The 26,530-nt window shown below is 36.1% G+C and overlaps 1 protein-coding gene across 1 annotated transcript in view; it reads left to right on the top strand.

The window, feature by feature from the left end:
• The window catches only part of KCNH5 (potassium voltage-gated channel subfamily H member 5), a 401,757-nt gene that overhangs the window by 219,228 nt on the left and 155,999 nt on the right, over positions 1-26,530 (top strand). Inside the window, exon 8 of the mRNA XM_004010706.6 lies at positions 15,350-15,549. Within this exon, the coding sequence (XP_004010755.2) occupies positions 15,350-15,549 (200 nt within the window). The remainder of the gene's footprint in view (positions 1-15,349; positions 15,550-26,530) is intronic.

Genomic DNA, 26,530 nt, shown 5'->3' with positions numbered 1-26,530 from the left:
GTGAAAAAGTTGGCTTAAAACTCAACATTCAGAAAACTAAGATCATGGCATTGGGCCTCAACAGTTCATGGCAAATAGATGGGGAGACAATAGAAACAGTGACAGGCTTTATCTTCTTGGGCTCCAAAATCACTGCAGATGTGACTGAAGCCATGACATTAAAAGACGCTTGCTCCTTGGAAGGAAAGTTATGACCAACCTAGACAGCATATTAAAAAGCAGAGACATTACTTTGCCAACAAAGGTCCATCTAGTTAAAGCTATGGTTTTTCCAGTAGTCATGTATGGATGTAAGAGTTGGACTATAAAGAAAGCTGAGTGCTAAAGAATTGATGCTTTTGAATTATAGTTGGAGAAGACTCTTGAGAGTCCCTTGTACTGCAAGGAGATCCAACCAGTCATTCCTAAAGGAAATCAGTCCTGAATATTCATTGGAAGGACTGATTTTGAAGCTGAAATTCCAGTACTTTGGCCACTTGATGCAAAGAACTGACTCATTTGAAAAGACCCTGATGCTTGGAAAGATTGAAGACAGGAGGAGCAGGGGATAACAAAGGGTGAGATGGTTGGATGGCACCACCAGCTCAATGGATATGAGTTTGAGTAAGCCCCGGGAGTTGGTGATGGACAGGGAAGCCTGGAGTGCTGCAGTCCATGGGGGTCGCAAAGAGTAAGACATGACTGAGCGACTGAACTGACTGATACAATTTAATGTCTTGCACAGAGACACAAACTAGTTTTACCATTTCACCATAAGGTACAGAGTGTAGGCTAACTGTTTTAATATTTTCATATTAGTTGATTACTTCTATCAGTAACCCACTTAAAAATATTTTAATTGGAGGATAATTACTTTACAGTATTGTGATGTTTTTTGCAATTCATCACGATGAATCAGCTACAGGTACACATGTGTCCCCCATTCTGAACCCCTGTCCCACCTCTCTCCCCACTCCACCCCTCTAGTTTGTCCCAGAGCGATGACTTTGGATGCCCTGCTTCATTCATTGAACTTGCACTGGTCATCTATTTTACGTATGGTAATATACATGTTTCAATGCTGTTCTCTCATATTGTCCCATCCTTGCCTTCTCCCACATAGTCCAAAAGTCTGTTCTTTACATATGTTTCTCTTTCGCTGCCCTGCATATAGGATTGTCATTACCGTCTAGTTATTCTTAGGGATTATGAAGGAAATTGATACTACTGGCTCTACATTAAAGAGCTTAGAGTATAAATTTATTTAAGGATTATATTGCCTACCCTTTTATGAATTGTTTGCTATGCATTACATGAAATTTTGTTAGGCGTTAAGATTATCCATATACCATACAGGCAGTTGGAGAGATTGCTGTTGTTGTGTGCAGGGAAATGAGTGCAGATAGGGAAATGATAAATTAGCTTATGGAAGAAATATCAATACAAAGTGCTGAGTCTGGTAGGTAGAAACTTTCCCCCATTGAATAGATCCCATAGATTCTTTCAGAGTGCCCTTACCTTAAAGGCTGTGTGTATACACGAAGTATTTTTTATGGAGAAAATAAGATCACAACATTTTAGTGTTTTAGGAAATTTTGCCAAATAGCCGTGTGCCAACTGTATTCCAGCAGAGACTGGAGACTGAACAGCAAGGAAGCTGTGGTGGTAACCTATCCATAGGTTGAAAGAACAGATTCTAGGCTCTTAACTGAAAGGAGGCTATCAGTCTGAAACATTCTGAAGGCAGAATGAAAACTCTTGGTAATTAATTTTATAAAGGGGTCACACAGAGATTGGAGGCAACAACAGACCTGAGATCAATGGTGCTGTTGCTCATCTCAGGTTTCCTGATGATCTTTTCTGTATGTGTCACCTGGGGATTGACCTGAATGTTCTCTAAAGAGATTTATAGCTTCTACCTTTCTAAGGAATACAAATAAATTATTCTCTTTTAAAAAAATTTGGTATTTCTTTTTGTTTATTGCAAATATTGCATAACGCTGAAGTTTAAAGAACAGCAAAATCATTATAAATCATATTTGCCAAATATATATATGAATTAATAAATGTGGCTTTTATAATTAAAAATATGCTGTTAATCTTTTCAGATTTCTCCTAAGAGATCCCCTTCATCATCTTAATGGTCACCTAGTTTGCAATTATGTTGTTTTGCCATCATTTGTATTACCCAGTCTTTATTGTTGAATATTTTACTCTTTCTGCATATTAAAAAGAACACTTCAGTTATCATTTTTGTGCACTTTATTTTATAATGTCATGGTGTAACTTCCAAGAAATGGGATAATTGGTCCAAACAGTGTACCCATTAAGACTTCAGCTGAGACCACTGAATAACTTGCCATTCTTGCTTTCTTGCGGTCTGCTAGTACATTCTAGGTTTCTTCAGGAATCATGATCTTAAGACAACATTCTAAAATATGCAAGTCCCCTTAATGTCTGACTCTGGAAATTGCATAATATCATCACCGCCATATTCTATTGGAAGTCATAAACCAGCCCATATGAAAGGAAGCATATTCCACCTTTTGGTGGGGAAAGCAATAAAGTCTTACTACAAAATGATGTACATACCAAGATAGGAAAAATGTATGGTCAGATTTTGAAATCTACCGCAAAGGAACTTAATGACAAAGATTTGGAAGCAAGAGTAAACTGTTTGGAGGCTCACCAAGAAGATAGGTTATGACACTATTTTTCAGAATATATGAGAAACTTTTGTCTGTCCCACAGATACCATTCTTAGTAGCCTCAACAGTTTATTTAGGTTGTTGGCAGTGCCATTTCACTCTGAGTCTTGGATCAATAATACTCATGTTTTGGCAAAGATGTATTTTAATATTATTTCAAGTTTTATATTTAATGCTTCCATGTTAATGTAAGTATAATAGTAACACCCACTTTATATAGAAAGAATAAGTGATCTAATGTTACATCCCTCTATTGTGTCTTTTTACATTCTGGTGCTGAAGATTAGAGAAATGGCTTGCAGGTATAATTAATGAAAATTACATTTAAAATGTCTATTTAGTACAAAATAAACAGAGGAGAGTTGTAAATAAATTTATTTTTTCACCATAGTGGATCCATTCTGTATTCACCATATTTTTTCTTTTACTTTTTTCTTTTCTGTAGCTGATAAAACTAGACGTACAACTTGGTACAGTGAATTGATGTTTGTTTTATAATTTGAAGAGAAAAGGAAAATCTCTGCATCAAATCATTGAACTACTTCAAGACTATCTGATCTCACCATTGTAGTTGGATTATTTTGTGTTTTAAAGTTTTTTAAATAAAAAGGTATAAGAATATATATGAATACCCTGAAAATTATAACTAATAAATGAATTCAGTCAAGTTGCAGGACATAGGATTAATATGCAGAAGTCTGTTATCTTTCTTTATACCAATAATGACCTATAAGAAAGAGAAAATTATTCTATTTAAGATCCTATCAAAAAGAGTAAAATACCTAGAAATAAAATTAACCAAGGTGGTAAAAGAACTGAACTCTGAAAACAACAAAACACTTATGAAAGAAACTAAAGATGATAGAAGTAAATTTAAAGATAGCCCATTCTCTTGGATTGGAAGAATTAATATTGTTAAAATGGTCATTCTACCCAAAGCAATCTACAGATTTAATATAATCCCTATCAAAATACCTATGAAAAATTTAACAGAATTGGAATGAATAGTCCTAAAATTAATATGGAACCACAGAAGATTCTTAATGGACAAAGCTATAAGTATCAGATTGTTTTCAAACTATATTGTGGCCTCCCTGTAATATAGGCTCTTTGTTTTCAGATGGTGTTACAGTTATATAATAATCAAGACAGTATGATTCTGCCACAAAACAGACACATAGATCAACAGAATAAATAGAGAGCTTAGAAATTAACCCACACACATATGGTCAATTAATCTTAGACAAAGGAGACAAGAATATACAATGCAGAAAAGACTCTCTTCAGGAGGTGGTGCCAGGAAAACATGACAGTTGAAAGAATCAGATAAGAACATTTCTTCATGCTATATACAAAAATAAATTCAAAATGGACTAAAGACCTAAATGTAAGACTAGAAACCACAAAACTCCTAGAAGAAAACAGGCAGAACACTTCTGGACATAGTATTTTTTTTTTTTTTTGGATCTGTCTTCTAATGTAAAGGAAACAAAAGCAAAGCTAAACAAACAGATCCTAATTAACCTTAAAAGCTTTTACACAGCAAAACAAACCATTGACAAAATGAAACAACAACACACTCAATGGGAGAAAGTATTTACAAATTATATGGCTGGAAAGAAGTTAATATCCAAAATATATAAATAGCTCACATTGTAGTGAGCAGTGGAAGTCACTCAGCCATGTCCAGGTCTTTGCATCCCCATGGACTATACAGTTCATGGAATTCTCCAGGCCAGAATACTGGAGTGTGTAGCCTTTTCCTTCTCCAGAAAATCTTCCTAACCCAGGAATCGAACTCAGGTCTCCTGCATTGCAGGTGGATTCTTTACCAGCTGAGTCACAAGGGAAGTCCAAGAATACTGGAGTGGGTAGCCTATCCATTTTCCAGTGGATCTTCTTGACCCAGGAATCGAACCGAGGTCTCCTGCATTACAGGCAGATTCTTTACCAACTGAGACATCAGGGAAGCCTGCATATCTGAGAGTATTATGTAAATGAATTACACTTCAATAAAAAATAGTAAGCATTGCCATGTAATTATTGGAGGCTTCTCAGGTGGCTCTAGTGATAAAGAAACTGCTTGCCAATGCAGGAGATGTAAGAGACACTGGTTTGATCCCTGGGTTGAGAAGATCCCTGGAGGAGAGCAAGGCAACCCATTCCCACATTCTTGCCTGGAGAATTCCATGGAAGAGGAGCCTGGAGGGCTACAGTCCATGGGGTTGCAAAGAGTCAGACACAACTGAAGTGGCTTACCAGGCACACATGTAATTATTGAAACTAGTTTGATATAGTCAGTTTTTATGATGATCATGGTATCAGCTGAAAGCTATTGAAATCTTTCCAATATCTTGCTATAATTTGATAAAGTTAAAAAATATTTTCTTCTCGATGTCAACTTATCTTACTAGTTGAGCATTAATTCTAATAATAATTCAGTCAATTCATTGTATTACCTGGAATTCCTCCTTCAAAATGCCAACATCCCTAAGAGGGATAGTGTAACAAATAGTTTTCAATATTTAACACTTAACATCAAGTAATTAATGAAATTAATTTCTAACAAGATAGTTGGCATGGTTCGGGTACTAGGTGAAATGGGACATGGATTAAGTGAATACTGGGAAAGAGAAAATATCTGGTTCATAACTGATGCCTGGAGGGTGCTTGCTTTTATGGCTCATTGCAAAAGAGTATCCAAGGAAACCTGAAGACGTTATGAGACAGCTGGAAAGAAATAAAAGTTCCAAATTGGAGGCCTGATTATCAGCTTCATTTGTTCAGCCACTTGGAGTGATTTCAAGTGTTTTAACAGGCTATGTGATACATATACAATCATATTTTAGTGGAACATTTTCATTCCATGTCTTAAATTTCATTTATTAAAGGTAGACTTTAGTAAATAGAAATAGAAATGGTTGAACCAATTATGTGGCCTTAATGGTTAACAAAATGCATTCTTATAGAAGTATTTTATTATTTTTTTTCTGTAGTGATTTATTTTTTTAACTTTTTTTTTCCTTTATTTTAATTTACAATACTGTATTGGTTTTGAAGGCTAATTACTTTACAATATTGTATTGGTTTTGCCACACATCAACATGAATCCACCACAGGTACACACGTGTTCCCCATCCTGAACCCCCCTCCCACCTCTCTTCCTGTACCATCCCTCTGGGTCATCCCAGTGCACCAGCCCCAAGCATCTTGTATCCTGCATCAAACCTAGACTGGCAGTTTGTCTTATATGATATTATATATGTTTCAATGCCATTCTCCCAAATCATCCCACCCTCTCCATCTCCCACAGAGTCCAAAAGACAATTCTATACATCTGTGTCTCTTTTGCTGTCTTGCATACAGGGTTATCATTATCATCTTTCTAAATTCCATATATATGTGTCAGTATACTGTATTGGTGTTTTTCTTTCTGGCTTACTTCATTCTGTATAATCGGCTCTAGTTTCATCCACCTCATTAGAACTGATTCAAATGTATTATTTTTAATGGCTGAGTAATACTCCATTGTGTATATGTACCACAGCTTTCTTATCCATTCATCTGCTGATGGACATCTAGGTTGCTTCCATGTCCTGGCTATTATAAACAATGCTGCGATGAACATTGGGGTACACGTGTCTCTTTCAATTCTGGTTTCTTCAGTGTGTATGCCCAGCAGTGGGATTGCTGGGTCATAAGGCAGTTCTACTTCCAGTTTTTAAAGGAATCTCCACACTGTTCTCCATAGTGGCTGTACTAGTTTGCATTCCCACCAACAGTGCAAGAGGGTTCCCTTTTCTCCCCACCCTCTCCAGCATTTATTGTTTGCAGAGTTTTAGATTGCAGCCATTCTGACTGGCATGAAGTGGTACCTCATTGTGGTTTTGATTTGCATTTCTCTGATAATGAGTGATGTTGAAACACATCTTTTCATGTGTTTGTTAGCCATCTGTATGTCTTCTTTGGAGAAATGTCTATTTAGTTCTTTGGCCCATTTTTTGATTGGGTCATTTATTTTTTTGGAATTGAGCTGCATAAGTTGCTTGTATATTTTTGAGATTAGTTGTTTGTCAGTTGCTTCATTTGCTATTATTTTCTCCCATTCAGAAGGCTGTCTTTTCACCTTGCTTATATTTTCCTTTGTTGTGCAGAAGCTTTTAATTTTAATTAGATCCCATTTGTTTATTTTTGGTTTTCTTTCCAATATTCTGGGAGGTGGGTCATAAAAGATCCTGCTGTGATTTATGACAGAGAGTGTTTTGCCTATGTTCTCCTCTAGGAGTTTTATAGTTTCTGGCCTTATGTTTAGATCTTTAATCTATGTGTTTATTTTTGTGTATGGTGTTAGAAAGTGTTCTAGTTTCATTCTTTTACAAGTGGTTAACTAGTTTTCCCAGCACTGCTTGTTAAAGAGATTCTCTTTTCTCCATTGTATATTCTTGCCTCCTTTGTCAAAGATAAGGTGTCCATAGGTGTGTGGAAAAAGTTCATAGCAATACAGGCATACCTCAAGAAATAAGAAAAAAGTCAAATAAATAACCTAACTCTGCACCTAAGGCAACTAGAAAAGGAAGAACTGAAGAACCCCTGGGTTAGTAGAAGGAAATAAATCTTAAAAATTAGAGCAGAAATAAATGCAAAAGAAACAAAAGAGACCATAGCAACAATCAACAAAGCCAAAAGCTGGTTCTTTGAAAGGATAAATAAAATTGACAAACCATTAGCCAGACTCATCAAGAAACAAAGGGAGAAAAATCAAATTAATAAAATTAGAAATGAAAATGGAGAGATCACAACAGACAACACAGAAATACAAAGGATCATGAGACTACTGTCAGCAATTATATGCCAATAAAATGGACAACGTGGAAGAAATGGACAAATTCTTAGAAAAGTACAACTTTCTAAAACTGAACCAGGAAGAAATAGAAAATCTTAACAGAACCATCACAAGCATGGAAATTGAAACTATAATCAGAAATCTTCCAGCAAACAAAAGCCCAGGTCCAGAGGGCTTCACAGCTGAATTCTACCAAAAATTAGAGAAGAGCTAACACCTATCCTACTCGAACTCTTCCAGAAAATTGCAGAGAAGGTAAACTTCCAAACTCATTCTATGAGGCCACCATCACCCTAATACCAAAACCTGACAAAGATGCCACAAAAAAAGAAAACTACAGGCCAATATCACTGATGAACATAGATGCAAAAATCCTTATATAAGTATTTTAAACTACATAGTTTAAGGCTAATGATTACTTGCCAAGATTTATAAAAGAGATAACTAGGAAAAATAAATGTTTGATGTCAACATGAATGGGCACAAAAAGTCTAAAAAATATAAATTGTTATAAGAAGGTGAATGGCTGCAGCGTGACCTAAGGAGCAAACAAAATGAAGTGACTGAGAACATAATTTATTCAGAGAACTGGATATCATCATCTGATCTGTTATTCTGTGCAACTTATAAGAGTGTAGGTAAAGTTACAATTAATTAGCTCAATACAGATTCTGTTTGACGCTGCCAGTTGTTTAACCATGAGAAATAAACTATACTTAATTTATATAGTTGGTATTGGTATAAGTCCATTTGTGAATTTTTGTAAACTATGAAAAGGATATGATGATCACTAGTTTTCTTTCAAAGGCTATGATTTTGGAGAATTAAGGATTAACACTTTTCCTTTGGAAGTAGTAAGTACTACTTGAGAACAGAGATTATGTTTTATTGTTAGTGACTATTGCAGTGGAGGCATATAATAGATGTTCAATGAATATCCATGGAATTAAGCAATGCATGAATGAAATCTGGGATTAAGTTATATGACATTATTCAATCATTTAAACTTTGTTTATTTTTGAAAGCATTCATTCATGACTTCAATGTTTATATTATAAAAATAATGGATATTTTTGAGTATTAAGATATATTCAATAAAGTATATTAAAATTTATTTTTCCTAAATATGCTATTAGACTGATGTATATCATAAGGAACTCACTACTCTCCTCTCTCAGGTTTACTAATCAGTTGAGAATCAACTATTCATAAAACTGTTTATTAGAACATTAGAGTTACATAAATAATCAAAATTAGTGGCTTAAGACAAGAATAGCCATTTATTTCACTCACGAATCTATAATTCATGCAGGGCTAGGAAGGCATGACTTATTTCTGGCACATATGTTATTGCTGGGTTTGCTTGAGTGGGTCTGAAAAATTCACTTCTTAGTTGGCTCAGCCACATACATGGCTAGTAAGCTGATGTTGTCAAGCTATGTGCTGCATACGGAATCATAGATTGATAGGACATTTTCCTTCCCATCTTAACTATCATTATTAAATATCAGTATAAATAGAAGGGGAAGTGATGGTTGAACCATCCACCCTGCCTTAAGTGTTATCAGAAATGTCTTCTTATATCCATAGTTAAAATTGTTAAGCCTAAGGCCATTGTTTAGCTGGGAGCTCAGCCAAGACTCTTGGCCAGGGGCCTTGATTTCTCTCCATGTGGACCTTTCCAGAGGAATATTCAGACTCCTTCACAACACAGAAACTATATTCTAGTTATTTTAGTGGGTATTTTAGTAGTGAGGAATGAGAAATTTCTAGTTTCATAAGGCATGGGCCCAGATATTGGCATGTGATTATAGTTACCATAATCCGTTAGTGAAATAGTTAATAGAGTATGCCTAGATTCAAGGGAAAGGAAAAAAGACTATGGCTATCTATGGGAAGAGTGTCAGACAATTATAGCCATCTTTAATCTAATATAATTGTCTTTAAAATAATCCCCTTACGGTGAATAAGAAAACTATAGGGCTTTTAGGTATGATATTTACAGTATATATGTCACAATAAACTGTGGAAAATTCTGAAAGAGAGGGGAATACCAGACCACCTGACCTGCCTCTTGAGAAACCTGCATGCAGATCAAGAAGCAACAGTTAGAACTGGACATGGAACAACAGACTGGTTCCAAATAGGAAAAGGAGTACATCAAGGCTGTATACTGTCACCCTGCTTATTTGACTTATATGCAGAGTACATCATGAGAAACACTGGGCTGGAAGAAGCATAAGCTGGAATCAAGATTGCTGGGAGAAATATCAATAACCCCAGATATGCAGATGATACCATTCTTATAGCAAAAAGTGAAGAGGAACTAAAAAGCCTCTTGATGAAAATAAAAGAGGAGAGTGAAAGTTGGCTTAAAGCTCAACATTCAGAAAACGAAGATCATGGCACCTGGTCCCATCACTTCATGGCAAATAGATGGGGAAACAGTGGAAACAGTGTCAGACTTTATTTTGGGGGGCTCCAAAATCACTGCAGATGGTGACTGCAGCCATGAAATTAAAAGACACTTACTCCTTGGGAGAAAAGTTATGACCAACCTAGATAGCATATTCAAAAGCAGAGACATTTCTTTGCCACAAAGGTCCGTCTAGTCAAGGCTATGGTTTTTCCAGTGGTCATATATGGATGTGAGAGTTGGACTGTGAAGAAAGCTGAGCACCGAAGAATTGATGCTTTTGAACTGTGGTGTTGGAGAAGACTCTTGAGAGTCCCTTGGACTGCACCGAGATCCAACCAGTCCATTCTGAAGGAGATCAGCCCTGGGATTTCTTTGAAAGGAATGATGCTAAAGCTGAAACTCCAGTACTTTGGCCACCTCATGCAAAGAGTTGACTCATTGGAAAAGACTCTGATGCTGGGAGGGATTGGGGGCAGGAGGAGAAGGGGACAACCGAGGATGAGATGGCTGGATGGCATCACGGACTTGATGGACATGAATCTGAGTGAACTCCGGGAGTTGGTGATGGACAGGGAGGCCTGGTGTGCTGCGATTCATGGGGTCGCAAAGAGTCGGGCACGAGTGAGTGACTGAACCGAACTGAACTGATGTCAGAATTACCAAGTCTTTAAATATGATGTGAAAGTGAAAGTCACTTAGTCGCGTCCAACTCTTTGTGATCCCATGGACTATACAGTCCATGGAATTCTCCAGGCCAGAATGCTGGAGTGGGTAGCCTTTCCCTACTGCAGAGGATCTTCCCAATCGAGGGACTGAACCCAGGTCTTCCATATTGGAGGTGGATTCTTTACCAGCTGAGCCAGGAGGGAAGCACTTAAATATGATAAGCTAGTAAAACTGGGCTTGTCTTAAATTGTATCAAGCTTAAAAGGCTACAGGAGAGCATATAAAAAGAGGCTTAACAAATTTTAACTGGTCAATCAAATTATTAGTAGTAAAGTAGGAAAATTACCTCTATGGCATCCCATTCAAAGAAAGTGAAAATGAAAGTGAAATCGCTGTCGTGTCCGACTCTTTGCGATGCCATGGACTGTAGCCCACCAGTCTCATCCATCCATGGGATTTTTCAGGTAAGAGTACTGGAGTGGGCTGCTTTTTCCTTCTGCAGGGGATCTTCCCGACCCAGTGATCGAACCTGGGTCTCCCGGATTGTAGGCAGACACTTTACCATCTGAGCCACCAAGGAAGTTCCAAAATATATTTCTTTGATCCCCTTTTTTTTGGGGGGGGGGTGGACAAGAATACTGGAGTAGGTTGCCATTTCCTTCTACAGGAGACCTTCCTGACCCAGGGATTGAAGCCGGGTCTCCCGCATTGTAGGCCAATGCTTTATCACCTGAGCCATCAGGAAGTAAAATAGGAAAATTACCTCTATGGCATCCCATTCAAAGTATAAAGTTATATAATAGTCCCCTACAAACCTTGCCGGGTCAAGCAAGAGCATTCGTGTTTGATGAATGATAATAGGACTTCCCAATTCATTTACTATCTTAATATGGCCAGGACATGTATCACCTTAGTTTCTCGATACTTTATTCTCTCACGTGCATTAAGAATGTGTACTTCTTCTGTGTTTTTGTGTCACCAGTAGTGAAACTTTGATTTGAAAAGAAGAATGTTTCTGAAAAAATTTTTTCCTAGGTTTTTGGTGTGTCAGTTTACTGAAGAAAAATACTTAAATACCTATAATGTTCCAGGAACTGATCTTTGTTCTGGAAATTCAGCAGTGAGCAAAAAAGAAAGAAGAAGGGCCAGGCTAGTATTTACGGATTTTGCATCTCTAATTGGGAAGGTAGATATCAACAGATAAATATGTCATATAAATTAAAGTAGTGATGAATAAGTTTAGGAACAAAGACATTAAAGGGGGTGGAGACTGATGCTGAAGGAAGGGGATGTTTTTTCTGCTGAATGAAAGTCAATTGTTTGGAAGCTATTTCCATGATGATGATGCTGATATATACATAACATTTCATGGATGCTTACTCCGTATTGGACTCTTTTAAAACTATTTTATATGAGTTATCTTAGTTAGCACAACTCCTTTGTAAGGAGTCTAGAGTAACTGTAAAGTTGAAAGAGAGGAAATAGAATACTCAAGAGTTCTAGTAACTGGTCCAAAGACACTTAGCTAGTCAGTGGGAAAGCATGTACTCTTAAAGGAGACAAGAATGCTGGTAGAGGTGGTGAGAGAAATTGAATTGAGGCTCTATTTTGAAGGTAGAGCCGATAAGAATTGATAATGGAGTAGATTAGATGAATCAAGGAGTGAATTGAAGAAAGACTCTGTAGCTTTAATCTGAGGAAATAGGTGTGGCTTTGCAATTTAATGAGATGAAAAATGCACTTGGTTGTTGAAGAGAAGGTAGTGGTAAATGAATTCTCTTGTGAACATGTTAGATTTGAATGGCATTAGACATTCAAGGATATCTGTGCATCTGTAGTTCAAGAGAGGTTATTACTTTAGGAGTTAGCAGCCTAGAGCTAGTTTCTATTGAGATCGATTTCTTTCATTGTTGGGTATCATGTTCCATGGTCACTTTCCTTAAGGATGTACTCTTTTATCCTGTGAACAGAAACTGTGGTGGGAAGCGGTATTGTTCTTGCCATGGAATGTCATACTTGCTGTCACCATAGTTTATGGAATGTGCACTAGTCTTAAATGTTGAAAATATTTTTTTAGAAGAAGTGATTTCTCTTTTTAAAAATATACATATATTACTTGGATTTGTATAGATGATAAAACTTATATAATGTTGTATACCCCCAAAATGACTGAATGCAAAATACTAGTTAAATATAATGTCTGTTTGTTTTTGTTGTTCAGTCACTAAGTCATGTCCGACTCTTTGTGACCCCATGGACTGTAGCCCTCCAATTCTGTCCATGGGATTCTCTAGGCAAGAATATTGGAGTGGATTGCTATTTCCTCCTCTAGGTGATCTTCTCGACCCAGGAATTGAACCTGTATCTCTTACATCTCTTGCATTGGTGGGCAGATTCTTATAGTTCTGTAGGATGTCATAATTGAGAGAGCTGCATATGGGTATATGTGAGCTTTCTGCTGATTTTTGTAACATTTCAAAGTAAAAAATTTATACATAATTATGTATGTATTATGTATATATAATTATGTACATATTATATGTATCGCAAATATGTATGTATGTACAAATATACATATGTATTTATACATATAAATTACATATATTATATATACATATATGCATGCACATAATTATATGTATATAGTTGAATGTCTTACCTTAAATTATGACCTTGATTAATCTTACTCAGTATAGGATACCACACTCACATGAAAGCTGGAGGCAGAAGATATCTTTGTAATATACCCAGCTTAATGGGATGTTGATTATATCCTTCATTTATTCATGCTGAAAACTATAAATACCTTGACAGTTTTATTCATATTTCAGTGCTTAAGCTATTCATATGACTAGAATGTGTGCATATTTAATGTACCCCAAAAGATGAAATGTGTGGTAATTTGTTTAACTAAAAGGCAGTAGTAAGACACTTTGGCAAATAGAGCATATTACAAGCATCTTAGGGAGCCAAACAAGTTGAACATGTCAAAATAATAGTTCTGTAATATTCACTGACATCTTAAAATAGCTGGAGGCTATTCAAAAGCATGACTGTAGCATTATTTAATTAACCTGTAAAAAGCTCATTATTTAAAAAACAAATTCTCTTCATGTCACTTTCTTGGAAATTCAAAATTCCATGTTTGTTATATGATTCTTCTACCATTAGTTTGTTCACATTATTTCTGTGCTTATCTTTCTTAATACCAACAGTGAGGAATAGAGTTTTAAGTCTGTGATTACCTCTACTTTTTTGTTGTTTTTAAATATAAATATTCAATGATTTAAAGATCTTGTTGAGAAGTGTCAGCATTATATTCTTCCTACTTAGTTTTAGCAAAATATTGTCTATCTTAAAAATTGTTCTGTGCTGACACCAACATCCCAAAATAATAGCAACTCCCCCCATAAAAACAGACCAAAAAAACCCCCTAAAAACTGATTTAAAAAAGAACCTGAGCAACTGCTTGTAATCATAGCTTCTTATTGTGAAATTTTAATTTGTTATGCTCAAAGAGCCACTGTTCTTAAAGAAAACAAGTGATTTTCTGAAAATAGATTGAGGATCTTAAGTTGGTTCACTGGTTTGATATAATACTCTTTCCATCAAGTGGAATTTGATTGATGAAACTGTGAAATGAAACAGTTCATACATTTTGTTCAGAGGAATTATTTTTTCAAATGCTTAGAGGAACAAGAATGGAAGTGATTATCACCTGATATTCTACTTATTTGTGAAATGCTTTTGCAATAAGTATGGTTATTAAACATAGTGTTTACTGAATATTAAAGGGAATAAAATAGTGCCTTCTTTTCAAAAGAGGGCTGTTAAGGGATAAAACTAAAGGGACAGGATAGGTTAGGAGTGGTGTGTGATTGAAGATGTATTTATTTGGCTCTGAACTCCACTGCTTTTGAAAGTTTTTTCAAGATCCGGTCAACATTAGTAACCTGATAGATCTGGAGAAAGAGGAGTTGGTACATTATTGGTTGATGGAGGAAGTAGTAATCAGGGGCATTAGAACACCTTATACTTTTCTTTAGCTACTGTAGATAGATAACAGTGGTTTGCAGGTTACAAGTTATTCTTAAAATAATGAAGTAAAAAAAAACCCTTACAGTACTGGATTGCTGACATAAATTTAATAAGTAGAAATTATAGGCACTCCAAAAGTTTTATTGTAGCTGTTAATTCCAATTCTGTTTCTTCCTAGAATCTTCTAGAAATGAAACACCTTGATTTGCCTTCTCATCCTATATTTTTGATATTCTGTCAAAAATATTGATAAGCAGGGAAATATTCCATAAGCTGGAAGAAGCATGCAATGAGAATGAGCATATATTTCTAAACTGAATCATCAATTCCTCAAAATTTTAAATTGATTAAGCTTCATTCAGGGAGACAGGGCTGGAGGATAATTTTAGTGATAAGGCTAGGAGGCAAATCATAAACTTGGATCATCTAATTCTTCATGAAATCTATCAATCACCTTCATGTTTTACCAAATTGACTAGCTGGTGGTCACTCATAAAATCATGTTTATCATACTAAAGATAAGATTTACTGAGTGAACACCAAATTGTAGGCACTCTTCTCAGGGAGTTATCATGCATAATCCTGAAAAGTTTACTAAGGTATCTTTGTCAGATAATTTATTGATCTGGACAGTATTCATAACATTTATTTTCACTTGGGATATTTGTTTTATTTTCATCATTTCTTCTCTTTCAGCTCTTCTTTATGCAACTATTTTTGGAAATGTTACCACAATTTTCCAGCAAATGTATGCCAACACCAACCGATACCATGAGATGCTAAATAATGTACGGGACTTTCTGAAACTCTATCAGGTCCCCAAAGGCCTTAGTGAACGAGTCATGGATTATATTGTCTCAACATGGTCCATGTCGAAAGGCATTGACACAGAAAAGGTATGGATTATTATAACTGTTTTTGTTACTTATTTTATGTTTCAATAGGATCTTCAGATGCATGTAACTTTGTCACTCACATATTACTTGTATATTATTGTTATTCTGTGTTTCACAAGCAAATATCAGTCAGTCGTATTACTTAGCACTTAGAAGGTAGAAAGCAGTCAACCATTAATCATCAATTAGTACTAGTAGTCATCACACTTAATTTAGGGACTGTGGTTCCTGAAAACAACTGATTACTTCATTTGCCTAAAACACTCTCATTACACTCAGAATAATTTTCCAAATTCCTCAAAAATCCTAACAGTGTTGCCATTTCTCCTGCTAGATTTTATTCCTGATTTCGCTTTTGACACTTCGCTCATTTAAAATTTAGAAATGTCCTTGATTATAACTAAAAGGTTATGTGTCTTCTATTTTACCCTCTACTTAAATTCCTCTTCTCTCACTTTTATGTTTTATAATGCAACTTAAAATTCTTTGTTTTTCCCATTTCTTTACAAAACTTATGAAATGAATACCACCTCTAGAATCCACCTGACATTGCTAAATTCTTTCTTGTCTTTTCATGGAATCTCTAAATTTTTACGATCTAACTTATACCAGGGTGAAAGAAGAAATCAAAGTCCTCTCATGATAAATAAAGTCAAATTAAAAAGTCCTAACTTCCTATACCCAGCTGATTCACATCAAACGTAGAGAATGACAAGTAGGGCTTGCATATAAGAATTTTAGAGAAAACTGATCTTGAACTATTTCACTTTATAAGCATTGATGAAGGCTTTATTTTTAGGTACTGATTTTTGACATATGGTAATCAGTACATTTGGTAATCAGCACATTTTTGACATATGGTAATCAGCACATAACTAGGCCAACAAAAGTCCATATAGTCAAAGCTATAGTTTTAACCAGTAGTCATATATGGATGTGAGAGTTGGACCATAAAGAAGGCTGAGCGCTGAAGAATTGATGCTTTTGAACTGTGGTATTAGAGAAGACTCTTGCGAGTCCCTTGGACTGCAAGGAGATCCAACCAGTCCATCCTGAAGGAGATCAGTCCCGGATATTCATTGGAAAGACTAATGCTGAAGCTGAAGCTCCAATACTTTGGCCAGCTGATGCGAAGAACTGACTCATTAGAAAAGACTCTGATGCTGGGAAAGATTGAAGGCAGGAAGAGAAGGGGATAACAGAGGACGAGATGGTTGGATGTCATCACTGACTCAATGGACATGAATTTGAGCAAGCTCGAGGAGATGGTGAAGGACAGAGAGGCCTGGCATGATGCAGTCCATGGGATCGCAAAGAGTTGGACATGACTGAGCAAATGAAAAACAACAACAAGTCAGCACATAATCTTCCTTGCCATTTCCCACAAATTTTGTGTTTTTAATCATAGGAGGTTGACATAGAATTTCTTTCAGACCGTCTCAACAAGCAACCTTTCAGTGTCATGGTGAAAGAACCAATGAACAAAGTAGATTTTTAGTTAGGGGAATTTCATGAAGCAAGTAGGAAGTTTTAAGCCAGAACAGCTGTTGTTAGGGGCAGAACGGCTGAGGGGAGTTGAAGGGAATGGACTTGAAAAGTAAGAGTTGAAGGACTGAAGCCTGCAGAGAGTGCAAGTGAGATTCTGGAGGATAGCTGTGTGGAAGAATTATGAAAGAGGGAATTATTTGCTCATTCTTCCACAGTTTGCAAGATGCAATTAAATGGTCCCTTAATGTGGACTATGTGACCACAGAGGGGAAAGGACAAATTGCACATCTGTGGAATTTGATTAATGTGTGCCTGAACTGATATAAGGTTATTAGTGAGGGAATCCAAGAAGGAAAAAGTCTTCCTCAGAGGTGCATGTGGGAATCAGTGTTTAAATTGCCAAATGCAGGATATTCTTTGAGGTCCACACTCAGTGAAACTGAGCTCAGAGGCAGCCATCTACCTTGTCAATCAGTGTCTTGGTCAGAAGCTTTTCTTTCCAGAAAATTCAGTGGGGTCTAATGGTAGCTGACAGAAAACATCAGTAAAATGTTGGAATGATAGCTCTTTACATAAACCCAGAGCCTATGCCACAGATCTGGTACAGATCTGATCTTCGAGTTCCTTTCTCTCTCTGAATTCCCAGATGCTGGGAATAATGGAATCAACAGATTCTCACAAGCTTCCCCTCTAGTACCTACTCACCTGTCTGCTTCATGATACAGTTAGGGTATAATGCACTGGAATCGGGTGTGTATAGAAGTGCATCCACAATGTAGTTTCAGTATGGACATTTTTTTTGTTGTTTGCTATTCACTATTTGTGGTCACAGGAATGTACTGCTGATTGGTAGAATATTGATGGAAAATGGAGTGTTAGGGAAAAAAGATGAAGGTAATATTAAAATTGAAATAAAATTTTTATACACATGAAAATATTTTTAAAGAAATAAGTAAAAATATTAAAATGAATTCAGTTCAGTGCAGTTCAGTTGCTCAGTTGTGTCCGAATCTTTGCGACCCCATGAACCGCAGCATGCCAGGCCTCCCTGTCCATCACCAACTCCCAGAGTCCACCCAAACCCATGTCCATTGTGTTGGTGATGCCATCCAACCATCTCATCCTCTGTCATCTCCTTCTCGTCCCACCTTCAATCTTTCTCAGCATCAGGGTCTTTTCAAATGAGTCAGCTCTCTGCATCAGGTGGCCAAAGTATTGGAGTTTCAGCTTCAACATCAGTCCTGCCAATGAACACCCAGGACTAATCTCCTTTAAGATGGACTGGTTGGATCTCCTTGCAGTCCAAGGGACTCTCAAGAGTCTTCTCCAACACTACAGTTGAAAAGCATCAATACTTCTGTGCTCAGCTTTCTTTATAGTCCAACTCTCACATCCATACATGACCACAGAAAAAACCATAGCCTTGACTAGACGGACCTTTGTTGGCAAAGTAATGTCTCTGCTTTTTAATATGCTGTCTAAGTTGGTCATAACTTTCCTTCCAAGGAGTAAGTGTCTTTTAATTTCATGGCTGCAGTCACCATCTGCAGTGATTTTGAAGCCCAGAAAAGTAAAGTCAGCCACAGTTTCCACTGTATCTCTATCTATTTGCCATGAAGTGATAGGAATGGATGCCATGATCTTAGTTTTCTGAATGTTGAGCTTCAAGCCAACTTTTTCACTGTCCTCTTTCACTTTCATCAAGAGGCTCTTTAGTTCTTCTGCACTTTCTGCCATAAGGGTGGTGTCATCTGCATATCTGAGGTGATTGATATTTCTCCCGGCAATCTTGATTCCAGCTTGTGCTTCCTCCAGCCCAGCGTTTCTCATGATGTACTCTGCATATAAGTTAAAAAGGCAGGGTGACAATATACAACCTTGACGTACTCCTTTTCCTATTTGGAACCAGTCTGTTGTTCCATGTCCAGTTCTAACTGTTGCTTCCTGACCTGTGTACAGGTTTCTCAAGAGGCATTCAGTTGGTCTGGTATTCCCATCTCTTTCAGAATTTTTCACAGTTTCTTGTGATCCACACAGTCAAAGGCTTTGGCATAGTCAATAATGCAGAAATATATATTTTTCTGGAACTCTCTTCCTTTTTCAATGATCCAGCAGATGTTGGCAATTTGATCTCTGGTTCCTCTGCCTTTTCTAAAACCAGCTTGAACATCTGGAAGTTCACGGTTCATGTATTGCTAAAGCCTGGCTTGGAGAATTTTGAGCATTACTTTACTAGCGTGTGAGATGAGTGCAATTATGCAGTAGTTTGAGCATTCTTTGGCATTGCCTTTCTTTGGGATTGGAATACAAACTGACCTTTTCCAGTCCTGTGGCCACTGCTGAGTTTTCCAAACTTGCTGGCATATTGAGTGCAGCACTTTCACAACATCATTTTTTAGAATTTGAAATAGCTCAACTGGAATTCCATCGCCTCCACTAGCTTTGTTCGTAGTGATGCTTCCTAAGGCCCACCTGACTTCACATTCCAGGATGTCCAGCTCTAGATGAGTGTGATACCTTCGTGATTATCTGGGTCATGAAGATCTTTTTTGTACAGTTCTTCTGTGTATTCTTGCTGGCTCTTCTTAATATCTTCTGCTTCTGTTAGGTCCATACCATTTCTTTCCTTTATTGTGCCCATCTTTGCATGAAATATTTCCTTGGTATCTCTAATTTTCTTGAAGAGGTCTCTTGTCTTTCCCATTCTGTTGTTTTCATCTATTTCTTTGCATTGATCGCTGAGGAAGGCTTTCTTATTTCTCCTTGCTATTCTTTTGGAACTCTGCATTCAAATGGGAATATCTTTCCTTTTCTCCTTTGCTTTTAACTTCTCTTCTTTTCACAGCTATTTGTAAGGCTTCCTCAGACAGCCATTTTGCTTTTTTGCATTTCTTTTTCTTGGGGACGGTCTTGATTCCTGTCTCCTGTACAATGTCATGAATCTCCATCCATAGTTTCAGGCACTCTGTCTATCAGATCTAGTCCCGTAAATCTATTTCTCACTTCCACTGTATAGTCATAAGGGATTTGACTTAGGTCATACCTGAATGGTCTAGTGGTTTTCCCACTTTTTCAATTTCAGTCTGAATTTGGCAATAAGGAGTTCATGATCTGAGCCACAGTCAGCTCCTGGTGTTGTTTTTGTTGACTGTATAGAGCTTCTCCATCTTTGGCTGCAAAGAATATAATCAGTCTGATTTTGGTGTTGACCATCTGGTGATGTCCATGTGTAGAGTCTTCTGTATTGTTGGAAGAGGATATTTGCTATGACCAATGCGTTCTCTTGGCAGAACCCTGTTAACCTTTGTCCTGCTTCATTCTGTACTCCAAGGCCAAATTTGCCTGTTACTCCAGGTGTTTCTTGACTTTGTACTTTTGCCTTAATATGTAAAGTGACTTACAGAGCAATAGAAAAAATTAGAATATAATTTTATATAAGTTATATATATTTTATATATTTTTATAAGTTTAATCTTATTATCCCCATATATTTTTTTGTTTGCAGGATAACTTATAGAAGGCAAAAATACAAAAATTACTAATAAACATACAAAATGTCTTCCTTTCACTTGTAATGAATAAATACCTAAGGAACAAGAGACTGTTAAAGATAATTCCCAATATTAACATAGACTGTAGTGACTGATACTATTATGTTATTCTGGTCTATATGTAGTTTAGTAGGGCACTTCTTTTGAAAGCAGTTTGACCAAGAAAATATACAAAATTTGGAAATATCTAGACCTCAGTCACTATGCCTCTACCCTCTTCTGTCTAGAATCTCTCCTTTAGTGATATCATACAATCTGATGACTATAATAATATATGCTAACACCACCCTAGTGTACCTAATCATCCTGGACCTATTCTCTGATCCACAGATTCCCCTATTCAACTGCCTACTCATATCCAATGAAGTTGTCCAGAACTGAACTCCTAATCATCTCCCATAAACCAACTCCACTGACATTCTTCCCCAGTGCAATTCATAGAAACTCCACTCCTCAGTTGTTTAGGACAAACCTCCTACATTGAAACTTCCACCAAAATCCTGTTGGCTCCATCTCTATTTCTCACCACCTCCATTGCTATTACTTGGCTAAAGTCACTATCTTTTGTCCTGTGTATGTTATTTTGTAGCCAAGTGATTGATCTGTTTATCCTCCCCTGTCCCTTTATAAATTATTTTCAAAATGGCAACCAGTAAGCTTATTTGGCTTTCATAATAAAGCTTTCTATCTTTTCTGTTCCTCTCTTGTCTCTCTTTTCATCTTATTTATCTAATCCATCCATCCTTCCATTCATCCATTGTATATCTATCTGTTATATAATTCATCTTTACTTTTGATAATAGGAATGACATTGGTTGAGCCTGTTAAAATAGGATAGAAGAAAGAAAATGAAAGTTTGATGACAGTAATCACATAAATCTTATAGTTGTAGAAATAATCTTAGAAATATGGATTTACTTGAAGATAGCTTTAGTAAACAGCACCTGGTTTTTAAGAGTTACGCTGTTTGACACTGGGCTTCTCTGGTGGCTCAGATCTTAAAAAAATCTGTCTGTAATGCAGGAGACCCAGGTTTGACCCCTGGGTCAGGAAGATCCCCTAGAGAAGGGAATGGCTACTACCCACTTCAGTATTATTTTCTGGAATAAAAATAATGTGTGAAACAAAATCTTTGTTCTAATGCTTCTCTTGTTAGTTTTAAAACAGCTATATATATTTTTTCAGCTGCTGGTATTATAGAATTTAATGATGCATTGCAGCTAATTAGAGAAAACCTTCACCCCAATTACTGAGATTTCATTCTACTGCTTCCACATATTTAGTTTATAGATTTTTTTGAATTTAGCTTTAAACCCACAAGCAAATTAATCACTGTGATTTAATTCAGTCTTAACTTGTCTTTTGTGAATAATGCTTTCTCTAATATAAGTTGTGGCATTAAGATTAGTACTGATGTGAAGTTGTAGCATTTTTATCCTGAAAGTTTGCCTTAGGACATTTAAAAATATAGAACAGTATCTAGATTAATTTTATTTGGTTGAAAGTATTTTATTGACTACTAATTACTATAGTTGCTTCAGTTTTTTAAAATTCAATACCCAAAATCCATCCTCTGGCCTTTTGCTACTTGATAACATTCTGTGCCCTTAAAAGACAAGAGAAATGGGTGGAAGGAGAGGATTTAAAAAGGAAAGAGCAAATTATGGGGAGGAAATAGAAATGATGATCGTTAAACCTAAAAAAATCTATCCCACGGTTTGAGGTAACTTTTCTGAGAAATAATTTAAATGACGTAAATGCCTAGAGAGTTTATTTTCAGCTTTAGGACTATATGAAAAACTATACAACATGTATTATGCGGGGACCACATATTTCTCATAATACTGGATTTATTTTCTGCTTGTTTTGTAGAATATAGTTTAAAACCTTACTGTTTTTTATTTTCCACTGTCTTAACACATATTTTTCTAATATATTCTTTGACAGATCTCAATAAGAAAAAAGTTCTTTGGTCTTCATTTCTTGTTTCGTGTGTTTTGTAATAAGCATGAAGTATCAGTAGGCAGATCCCATTATATGAAAAGTTCTGGCAGAATTATGCAAAACATTCAAGCAGATTTATGCCTTTAGAATATAAAGAGATTGATTTTGAGTTTGTTAAAATCTTGGATTATTTTTAAAGCATATCTTTCACCAAAGCACTTTACTTCTTCCAAATATAGTAGGCAATATATATTTTTTTCTACAAATTAACTTTCTTTTAATTTTTTTACTTTTATACATGTTTTTCAATTTAGAAAAGCCTGTCTAAATATTTCTTTGTATTTCTAAATGTGAAAAACAGGGATGACATTCTTATGTATTCATGGTGTCATTATCTTGGCTCAATATTTAAATTATCTAAGTACTTCGAGAAGTTTCTATAGCTGAACCTGAGTGAAGGCACTGGCTTTCTAAGAGCCTCACCTGGTTAAAGATGCCATGTAAGCCTACACATGTGAAGATAGTTAAACAAAACTGAATTGATCTTAAAGATGAGTTAATAGGACTTTTGCATTTGGGTCAAGGGAGGTAATAATCATCCCAATATAGTCCACGCTATTCATATTATAGGCAAAATATTATGTTTAGCTGGATATTTTAAAGAAATGTTATCAAATGACAGTACGCATATGAGAGATAATCATGATAACATAAATTTCTGGGAATCTTGTTATAAGATGAATAGTTAAAGAAATATGAACACTTAGTTTGGCTAATTAGAGATTTTGGAAAGAGGTATGATGGGAAACCTTAGATATTGGAAGTATTTAAAGATGAGTGCTCTGTCTGCATCAGGCAGAAATTAACTCCCTGCCAGTAAAGGATATAGACAGAACAGGGTGCAAAGTGAATTTTGAGGTCCCAACACTAAAATTACATGCTAATTGTATCTAAATGACTTGAGTACTATTAAACATCATAGCCGTTTTACAATTCAAAAACATATATTCAAGAAATCCTTTATTGAATATTATATAATAAAATACAATAATGATTCAATACTTATTTCTCAACAATTTTTATTAGTACATCTAATGGCTGTAGTTTACACATGAAACTAACTGGTTTTTTCCAATGTGGCGTAACAAACACCATCTTAAAAATAATCTGAGGATTCAGAATCTCTGATGTGGCTAAGCCAGGCCAGGCCCATGGGACAACTAGCATTTTTTTTCATATGGTTTTTAAATAAACTGCTTGTTGAGCAAAAGAGACTTTGGGTGGTTTATTATTTTAGGAAACTATTCTTCAGCCTGTTGTGTGAAAGTAACATGCTCCAAATATCTGAAAACTATGACTTTTCTATCTATACCTTAACATGGCAAGGAAACTTAATTATTATCATGTCTGCATGTGCTTCTCAGTTGTTACCTTCTGAAAAATTACAGGGTAGGCATTCACACTTTCCTAGCTGACCTGAAGGCATTATCTGAAAAGGTAGACTTTATCTAAAACCTCAATTATATTTTTCCTTTAATGAATCAGAAATTAACCAAAATACCATTCAAGGGTTTATTAGAAACATTGTAAGTAGATAGGAATTTTAAGTAATATTTTCTGTGATAGTAATTTGAAACGTCAAGATATATTGGATGTGTCATGGCATTTGAAATATTTTAAGAGTGCTCCAGTGCCAGCTTTATTTTACTGTTAGCTAGTATAATTAGTAGTAAATTTTGTGTGTGTCAGGGAGTAGGCGGTATTATTTTCCTCCAAATGGTAGGGAGACATTGTATAACAGGTTAAAACCAGAGTGGCTCAAATCATTCTCTAAGAATAATGTTAAGTGCACTTTTTTTTGTATCATGTTGAAATTACCTTAGTGCATTAGAGAGGGCTAGTTTGTATTTCATTCTCTCAACATTCTTGTCATAGCCTCTGAGGAAGGGACTAAGGAATCATTTGATAGCTATAGTCCAGGAGTGAGAAGGAGTTGTTCATATAAGACCACTGATGATTTGCTCAGTAGCCTGGATTCATCCTGATATGAGAATTGCTTTCAATGCTTTTATGAAACTCACACCCACAATAGAGATTACTGTCACTTAGTTGGTTAGAGTATGAAAAGTGTGCACATAGGGCTTGCATAAGATAAGCAGTAATACACGATATCAAATAATTTCATTTATTGTGGTTACTTTTGATTTCTTCCTTTACCAATCATAAACTATAAGAATTAGGTTATGCATGGCACCATTTTTAATCATAGTCTTTGCTTGTAATTCACTGCATACTGTTGTCTTTATTATTTATTTATTTATTTTTAAAATTTTTACTTTATTTTACTTTACAATTCCCTATTGGTTTTGCCATACATTGACATGAATCCACCACGGATGTACAGCATTCCCAAACATGAACCCCCTCCCACCTCCCTCCCCATAACATCTCTCTGGGTCATCCCTTGCACCAGCCCCAAGCATGCTGTATCCTGCATTGGACATAGACTGGTGATTCGATTCTTACATGATATTATACATGTTTCAATCCCAATCTCCCAAATCATCTCACCCTCTCTCTCTCTCCCTCTGAGTCCAAAAGTCCGCTATACACATCTGTGTCTTTTTTGCTGTCTTGCATACAGGGTCATCATTGCCATCTTTCTAAATTTCATATATATGTGTTAGTATACTGTATTGGTGTTTTTCTTTCTGGCTTACTTCACTCTGTATAATCGGCTCCAGTTTCATCCATCTCATCAGAACTGATTCAAGTGTATTCTTTTTAACGTACTGTTGTCTTTAAATATAGATGAAACTAGAACCTCAGTTGGAGGACAATTTGGATGAATAAAATATTTATATATACAAACACCATGAATGAAAATAAATATATTTTGGACTTTGGTGGAAAAAAATCCGTGAATGTTGTAGGTAGTGTTACAATATGAGTAGGTGTTTGTAAACAACTTATTATTTTGTACTAAGCCACCTTGATTGCTCTGTTCTTAAACTCTCTAAACTTACTACAGCCAATCTGTAGAAATGGCCATCAAAATACTTATTTTATGAATGATATTATACTGTTTCCTACAATTTTTGCAGTGTATGAGATAAAGGTAGGATTGTTTAAATGGTTGGATTTTATAAAATAAGCTTTTAAAAAAAACTTCCACTTGTGTTATTCCTGTTGTTGTTGATACTGTTGTTCAATCACTCAGTCATGTCCAGCTATCTGTGACACCATGGACTGCAGCATGCCAGGCTGCCCTGTCTTTCACCATTCACTGAGCTTGCTCAAATTCATGTCAACTGAGTTGGGGATGCCATCCAACCATCTCATCCTCTGTCATCCCCTTCTCCTTTTGCCTTCAATCTTTCTTAGCAACAGGCTCTTTTCTACTGAGTTGGCTCTTTGCATCAGGTGGCCAAAGTATTGGAGCTTCAGCTTCAGCATCCAGTCCTTCCAATGAATATTCATGGTTGATTTCCTTTAGGATGGACTGGGTTTATTTTGTTGAAGTTCAAGGGACTCTCCAGAGTCTTCTCCAACACCACAGTTCAAAAGCATCAATTCTTCAGGCTTCTTTATGGTCCATCTCTCACATCCATCCATGACCACTGGAAAAACCATATCTTTGACTGTATTGACCTTTATTGAAAAAGTAGTCTTTGCTTTTTAATACACTGTCTAGGTTTGTCAGACCCTTTCTTCCAAGGAGTAAGTGTCTTTTAATTTCATGGCTGCAGTCACCATCCACAGTGCTCTTGGAGCCCAAGAAAATAGTCTGTCACTGTTTTCATCATTTCCTCGTCTATTTGCCATGAAGTGATGGGACTGGATTCCATGAGCTTCATTTTCTGGATGTTGAATTTAAAGCCAGACTTTTGACTTTCCACTTTCACCTTCATCAAGGGGCTTTTTACTTCTTCTTTGCTCTCTGCAATTAGGGTGATGTCATCTACATATCTGATGTTATTGACATTTCTCCTAGCAAT

Source organism: Ovis aries, chromosome 7 (assembly GCF_016772045.2).
Source record: "Ovis aries strain OAR_USU_Benz2616 breed Rambouillet chromosome 7, ARS-UI_Ramb_v3.0, whole genome shotgun sequence".
NCBI classification, from domain to species: domain Eukaryota; kingdom Metazoa; phylum Chordata; class Mammalia; order Artiodactyla; family Bovidae; genus Ovis; species Ovis aries.
Note: the sequence above shows the minus strand (reverse complement) of the source record. Positions and strands in the feature narration are given on the sequence as shown.